General features: G+C 36.6%; 1 protein-coding gene across 1 annotated transcript; it reads left to right on the top strand.

Moving 5' to 3' along the window:
- The first annotated feature begins 2,252 nt into the window (after window positions 1–2,252).
- On the top strand, window positions 2,253–7,295 carry LOC122814509 (interferon-induced very large GTPase 1-like). Its single transcript, XM_044087082.1, has one exon. The coding sequence runs from the start codon at window positions 2,352–2,354 to the stop codon at window positions 7,293–7,295; it is 4,944 nt and encodes a 1,647-aa protein (XP_043943017.1). The 5' UTR covers window positions 2,253–2,351.
- Window positions 7,296–7,975: the final 680 nt, after the last annotated feature.

Genomic DNA, 7,975 nt, shown 5'->3' on the forward strand with positions numbered 1-7,975 from the left:
ATGTAGCATTGCTTTTATTTCTTTTTGTGTGTGTTTTGCAGGCTGTGTCAGAAGATGGGGACATCACATCTGAAAATAAGGAAAAGAGATTCCTTGCACAAAAACTGAAGGATGAGGGGCTTAACGCATCATACTGGGTACCCATACTGAACAAAGAACTGGGTGTTACTTGTGTACAAACCCTAAAAAATATGAACACTAAAGACTATGAAAAACTGAAATCCCATGTACAGTTTGAGTGGGAAAAAAATGCATTGCTCACACTTCTGGGAATTCCTAACAAGAAGGCAAGTATCCATGAACTGCAGAAGTAAAAGTCTGAGTCTTTCAAAAACAAGCAAGAGGAGGCTCGACTGTTACTAGACGACCTGCAAAAAATGCAAACTGAAGGTAAAACTTGCAGCGATGAGATTGTGAGATCAAAAATAGCAGAAATGTGCACAGCACTGGCTTTACCCAAAGATCACGTGATGTCTTTTGGTACGCATTTGAAAGATTTGATAGACAATTTGCATAGACAGTTAATAATTCCTTTAGACTGTCCTGTTTTACAGTATGAACATTTATCAGATGAGGACATTTTAAAGTTTGCATCTGGAGGTCTTGCTTTGGAAGAAGTTTACAGAAGTAGCAGGACAGAAGATTTGTTTGTAAAGCGAGAACAGCTGCTCAACGTTCCCAAAATGTTTTCTCTTTCTGGTCCCGAACATGGTCCAGTGTTTAAGATGAAAGAGTTCTCATCCTGTGAAAGTGAATCCACCTTTACAATGGCCTTGGAAAAAATAGGCTTCAACATTACCGGCTCAGCTATCGGAAGCATTTGGGGTTTCAGCTTGCAAACCAGCACACAGTACAGTAAGGCATCAGAGTCTGAGGAAAAGCATAGTTCAAGCCACAAATACAGGTACATCTGCACAGCAAAGTATAATTATATCCCACTAGCTTCTTGTTACTTTGGGAAGAACCAACTGCAGCTTTCAAATGCAGCTTTGGATGAACTAAAAAGGTATGAAGACATTTTGAGTTACAGCACAGATGGTGATGATGTGCTAAACCTGTTTAGTAGCTTTTTTACCAGGTTCGGGTCTCATGCCTGTCAAGGACCTATTTGCTTTGGTGGTGTATTCTGCTGGAAAGCTTCCTCTAAGGGTTTCAGTGCAGAAGAACAAACTGAGATCCAAAAGCAGACATCAGAAGCTCTCAACACATATTTTAGTGGAAGCTATTGGAATTCTACACTTAGCTTTACTGCAGGTGTTGGAGTAACAAACTCATCTTCAGAAGGTTCACTTGAAGTGAAGTCTGAGAAAAGTGTGCACACTGACATAGAGCTATCCGTAAATACAATTGGTGGTCCTCCAGAAATTGATTCATTTCATTTGTGGAAATCTGCTCTTGCTGCTAACAATAAAACCTGGGCTGTTGTTGATCGGGGTTCGAAACTCATTCCTGTATGGGACATTATCCTTTCCAATCACAAGAATGATTTTAGAGATGTTGTAAAGTTATGCAGCAATCTTGTAGAAGCTTACAAATTCACAACAAAACAAAATGCAGAGATATTATGGGGAGATAAAATTCATGCTGCTGCTGCTGAAACCGAATCATTTATCCACAGTATTAAATCCTGGAATGTAGAGAACGCAAAACAACATCTAAGGGAAATTGAAGACTTTAAAGATAGTTTATTTCAGAAAATAAAAAACAATAAACTGTGGACTGACAAATGCCTTTCTAACAAGGAGTTTCAAGCCTTCTGCAAGAAAGTGGTATCAGAATATGAATCCACTTCATCAGCTGATGTAGCAGATCTGAAGGCACAAATGCGTTACATTCTGGAGCCACATGTTTATGATGTGCAAAATTTCCAGGACCGTTCTTATGTGATGAAATGGATTAATCAGTCAGAAAAACTGCAACAGTCCAATGACATATCAGATGTGTCACAGCTTGTTTCTATTTTAAATCATGAAAAATATAAGGTACAAGAATCCCTCTCAAAATCAAATTCATCCAACTCAGAAATTGATGAAGCCAAGGTAAAAGCCACAAACATCATAGGCCTGTCTATATACTCACTTTGTAATAAACTAAATGAAACACAGCAGTTGGAGATAAAATTTTTGTTATGGTCAGTTGTTTTACCTTTTGGTTACTCAATAGATGACCAGACCTTCCATAACCTACTTGGGCTGGAGGAAATCCTATCAGTTCAGAGTAAGTTACAGACAGTTTATGGAAAGTATTGCTTGCTCAGGGAACAGAACACAGACAGAGCTCAGGCATATGTACTGCTGAGTTACCTGTCAGGTGAGTCTGATCCGAAAATAAAACTGCAGCATTTACATTTTATGAAATCACATCTGCAAAGCGAGTTGTCTACTGAACTCTCTGAACTGCTGACAAATTATGAAAACTCTGATATTGATTGGAAGGAACTTGAAAATGATCTGCATTTGATAGAATCAGGAATGTATCAGGTAGTAAATATTATGAAGGGTGATGTGATAAATGACTTAGTGAGGGTATGTCAGGAAGCAACAGAATGCATAATAAAAGAAGATAAAACTGAAGACCATTCCTCAGAGATACTCACAACACTTGAAGCAGATTTTAAAAATAATAAGTTTCATAGTTTGCTCCAGCGACTTGGTCTGCAGCAATTCTACCCTAAAAAAATGACTAAGCATCATGTTCTTACTATTGACAAATCAGTAATATGTGACAGACCACCTCAAAATGAGCAGGAACTGCCGTTATTGTACTTAAGGGGATTGATTATGCTAGATTACCGTACAAGGTACCTGATTTACAAAGGTGATAGTACAGCAGATACAGCCATGACAGACACAGAGAAAACTTCAATAAATATCGACGACTTCTTAGGTGATAACAGCACAGGAAATAATACTGTTAATATACGCAAGCAAGAACACATACATCCCATGGATATTCAGATGACAGTTTTTCATTGTTCTGATGATTTTCTGAGACAGCACCTCTTTACAAAAATGTCATTGTGTCAGTATGCATTACCCCTGCTGGTACCTAATCCATTTACCTCAAAAATAGAATTTCCTCTGTGGTCATTCCATCAAATTAAAAAAAATTGGCAATGTTTGAGCTCCATTGGAGATGATAAACACATTATGAAGTACAAAGATAGTTACATTTCTTCAGCTAGTTTACCCCTTGTGTCATTTGTAAGGGTTGGGAATTCTTTGTCTTCCAAGTCACAGATCTTAAGTAACGTGATAAGTAGACAGAAACACAATGTGTTTTTCCATCGGCACTGCAGCGGTAGCAGCCCAGATGTGTGTTTAATGGATGGGGTTGTTGAAATTGCCTGGTATTGTCCTGGTGGCAGAGGGGCTGATATCTTTGACCACTGTGTAGCATTTACAAATCTGCATGGTGATGCTCTAGAACATGATCTGCAGTTTAAGTTTCTAGATGAGATAGCAGCTGTCCACGTTGTCATGGTGTCCGTATCAGACTGCACTGAGAAGGGTAAGATGTTTTTGCAGGACTTGCTTAATTCAGTAAGGCCACTTATCCTCCTTTGTACTGATAAAGAAGTCATCACAGGAGGAATCTCCTCTACAAAAGTAAAAATTGCAGCCAAAAATCGTAATGAGACAGAATTTATTGATGAACTGATTGAAACACTAAAACGTTTTCTAACCCTCACAGATCAGTCTTGCAGTCTTAATAGCTGTTCCCATATTGCCAAGAATCTAGGTTTTGTAGTTGATGAAGATGACAGTGAATGTAAACAGGGCAAGGAGATGGCAGCAAAGATGCAGAATATTTTAAAAGCTGACAAACTTTCAGTTATGAAGGAGAAATATGTGCCCCTTCAAGGGGACCTCTGGCACCAGTGGTGCAGGAAGAACAAGGAGCTTCATCACTTGTGCAGCAAAGAAAGAAAAAGTATCGAGCAGTACAGAAGTGAAATTGAATCTGCAAAAAAGTCCATTCGAGCTCAGCAACTAGAAAAAGCAACTCCACTTAATGCACTGATGGAATCACTCATTCAAGCTCTAACTTCACATCAGGACAAAACAAAAAAGTACTTTTTGCAGTATTTAACAATATTTTTGGATAATTTGTCTTCAGCTCCCTTAACAGAGCTTCAGCAGAAATATCACAGGTGTTGGACAAAAATACTAGAATACAAACAAAGTAGTGAAAATTCACAGGCTTTGGCTCCATTACAAGAAGAACTGAATGAGATAGCAACTAAACTAAATGCCTCATCGTTTGGGCTTGAACATCTCTTTAGAGAAATAGGCCAGCTCTATGAAGCTGTGGAGGAAGCTACTGACAAAGCTAAATGGTTTGCTTTTTTGCCTGAAATTGCAGTGGATATGATGTTATCTGGGTACCCAATTGAACTGATGGATGATGATGCAGCACATGTTCCGTTAAAATGGATTGGCGCGGTTCTTGACAAACTCATTGAGAAAACTGGAGATAAGAGGCTGTTTGTGCTTTCTATATTAGGTGTTCAGAGCACAGGGAAATCCACTTTGTTAAATGCCATGTTTGGGCTTCAGGATTCTGTCAGTGCATGTAGATGCACCCGGGGAGTGTTCATGCAGTTAATTAAACTAGATGACTGTCTGAAATCAGAAATGAGCTTCGACTTTGTTCTTGTTGTTGACACAGAGGGTCTTCAACCTCCAGAGTTAAGTAACACTGGATTATATCATGATAATCAGCTGGCTACCTTTGTTATTGGACTGGGAAACATGACCATTATAAATATTTTTGGAGAAAATTCTTCTGAAATGCAAGACATTCTTCAAATTGCTGTTCAGGCATTTTTGAGGATGAAGCAGGTAAGACTATCACCTAGCTGTCTGTTTGTACATCAAAATGTAGGAGATGTGACTGCAAGAGGCAAAAACATGGAAAGAATGCTTGACAAACTTGATGAAATGGCATGTATTGCAGGAAAACAGGAGCAGTGCAATGTTACATGTTTTAAGGATGTGATTCAGTTTGATGTAAATCTGCACACCTATTACTTTGGTCACCTGTGGGAGGGGGATCCACCAATGGCACCCCCTAACGCAGCCTATAGTCAAAGTGTCCAAGATCTTAAAAAAGTGTTGTTTACCACAGCCCAGCAATGCAGTAACTCTGGTATTTTAAAAATTTCTGAATTAAAGGGACATATCCAAGACCTCTGGGAGGCACTGTTAGCAGAACACTTTGTTTTCCATTTCAAAAATACACAGGAAGTAGAAGCATACAGCAAACTGGAAACAAAGTATAGACAATGCACATGGCAGTTAAGAAAATGCATGCTTGATGTAGAAAGTAAACTGTACAATCAAACTGAAAATGGCATACTTGACAGTATAAAGAAAACAGACATTGAAAACCAAGTACTGGAAACATATGACACGTGTCAAAAAGATATTACAACATTTGTTGACAATGAAAACAATCGAGAGTTACTAGTTCAGTGGAAATCAAAACCTGAACTAAAATTACAGAAACTTAAAAATGATCTAATTAAAGATGTTAAACATAAATGTGATGAATTAGTAAAGCTAAAACAGGGCTGGAAAAAATTAGATGAAAAAAAACCTGGATATGACTGTGAATTATTAAAAAGAAGTAAACAGTTGGCTTCAGAACTAAAGGACAAAGCATTAGAAAAATCTGAACTAGAGAAGGCTTTTCAAACTTTATGGAGTAGATGGATTGCTGAGGTAGCCTCTAATAAGTCAGAGGATAAAAAACTTGACATTCCTGTTGATATAGAAACTGCTTTGTTTGACAAATTTGAAGACAAATGTAGTTTGCCTGGAAAGGTGTTTAGATCTAAAAATGAGCCTTTTCAGATTGATTTTAAAAAACACATCATAATGAAAGATTATATGCCATTTATAAAACATAAATTAGGGCAGAATGACAAACGAAATGCCTCAAATTATACAGACAGAATAATTACAGAAGTCTGCATGTACATTATGAGTAAAGAAAAGCTGAGACTTGACTACAGTCTCAGCTATATTTATGAAATATTACATACCATTTCCAGTATGATAACTGACTTTGACACCAAAGAAAAAAGGTTTATGTTCTCGAATGACTATAGACTTGATTTATCCATATACCTTTGTTTTGATGCAAGAGAAAGATTTGAGAAAATGCACCAGATATTTAAAAATATTAATGATCCAGTCACATACCTTCGGCAAAATAGACAGGAGTATTTCAACAATTTCAATAGTTTTTACAAAGGAACATCAGCCACCGTTACATTCACTTATCTTCTAGTCAACAAATTAAAATCAGCAATTCTACAGGCTGCTTATGACAAGACAGCTATTGATATAGCAGAAGAAATGAGATCTGTAGATTCAGCTTTGAGTGGCAATAGATCAAAATTGGAAACTCATATTCTCTTTGTCCTTGCAGAGAAAGAAAATTTTGAATGGTTTATGAAATATATTAGTTCACCCAAGGAGCTATTTGAAGAATTTATTAAAGAAAACATAGATGCATATTGTTTTAGCAGTAGTACAACATCAAAACTGAAAAGCTTTCGAATTTTCAACCTTGAAAAAACAAAGAAAAGCATCTTATTCAGTTTGGATAAAGCTGTCAGCATTGCTAAAGACAAAAATGACATGTCAGTTTTGCCAGATGAGCTCTGTAAACAGCTTGATGATTTAATCACTCTTCCCCCAAATGTTGTTACAAGTGTTGTAAAAGGGGATGACTTAACAGACATTAGAGACTTTGATTTCTTCAAAGAATCTTTAATCACAACTTTAGAAAATGAGATGAAAAGGTTGAATGATGACATTCAGAAAGGGTCTCTTGTCACTATGGAACATCCTAGGGAAAAGCTGAATGAAATTCTTATTAAAGAACTGACTGGATGCTGTGAACAGTGTCCTTTCTGTGGGGCTGTTTGCACAAACACAATCCAAGGACATGATGGAGATCACAGTGTGCAGTTTCACTGCCCTCGTGCAGTGATAGGAGGAAAATGGTACAAAACTAATCATTTTAACACAAATATTTGTTCTACTCTTGTTGCAAGTGACTGCTGTTTGGTCCTTGATGAAAACAAAATTGTACCATTCAAGGAATATCGAAATGTAGGGCCTAAATACAAAGTATGGAGCATTACTTCAGATTCTTCAACTCAACTATACTGGAAATGGTTTGTAAGTCATTTTAGGGCAAATTTAGAAAAACGGTATAATCTAGTATTTCAAGGCGATGATAAAATTCCAAATGAAAGGGGAAAAAATTTCAAAAGATGAAGTTCTCCAACAACTAAAGGAAATGTCATAAATATACCATTCATTTAGACTATTTTGCATTGCTTACATTTCCTCATATGTAGACTGTTAATTATCAATTTCAGTTACTTCTACATTTCGCAGTAGATGTTTGTTTCTCAGTCATTTTTATTAACCTGTTTCTGCTATTTGCCTGAAGTTACTGAATTCACACTCATTGCCACAGTTTCAACTAGATTAAGGAGCTTGTAGAGTTATAAGCAGCAAGTAAAATGTTTAGTGACTCCTAAACGTAGACTTTTTATCATTTATATATTTTTCTTTTAACTATTATATTCTTATTGTACTTAGTTTAATTTTAACAAGCCTGGGGTTTTAAGCTGTATTTTTACCTGGCTAATTAATTTAGTTATTTTTCAGGTTGGTTCCACATGCTGATCAAATCTGCATGCATCATAAAACCCTTGTCCAGTTTAGAACCTGTCTTCCACTGCTGTAGTAGGAAATGAATGTGTTACCATAACCATTAATGCTACTCTGTGACATGAGTTAGAAGAACAAACTCTGTTTGTATAACTTTGCAAACACATTGCTAGTGTACGTGTCCTTAAAAAAAATCTGGGTTTCAAAATCTTTAATAAAAAAGTAACATAAAAGCAAAAGGATGTTTATCATTTCATAAAGTAATTTAAGACAGCCCT

Source organism: Protopterus annectens, chromosome 10.part0 (assembly GCF_019279795.1).
Source record: "Protopterus annectens isolate FY-2018-M chromosome 10.part0, PAN1.0, whole genome shotgun sequence".
NCBI classification, from domain to species: Eukaryota; Metazoa; Chordata; order Ceratodontiformes; family Protopteridae; genus Protopterus; species Protopterus annectens.

Excerpts from the sequence above, each read along its gene's own strand:
- LOC122814509 (XM_044087082.1), top strand. The coding sequence starts at position 2,352 with ATGAAATCACATCTGCAAAGCGAGTTGTCTACTGAACTCTCTGAACTG.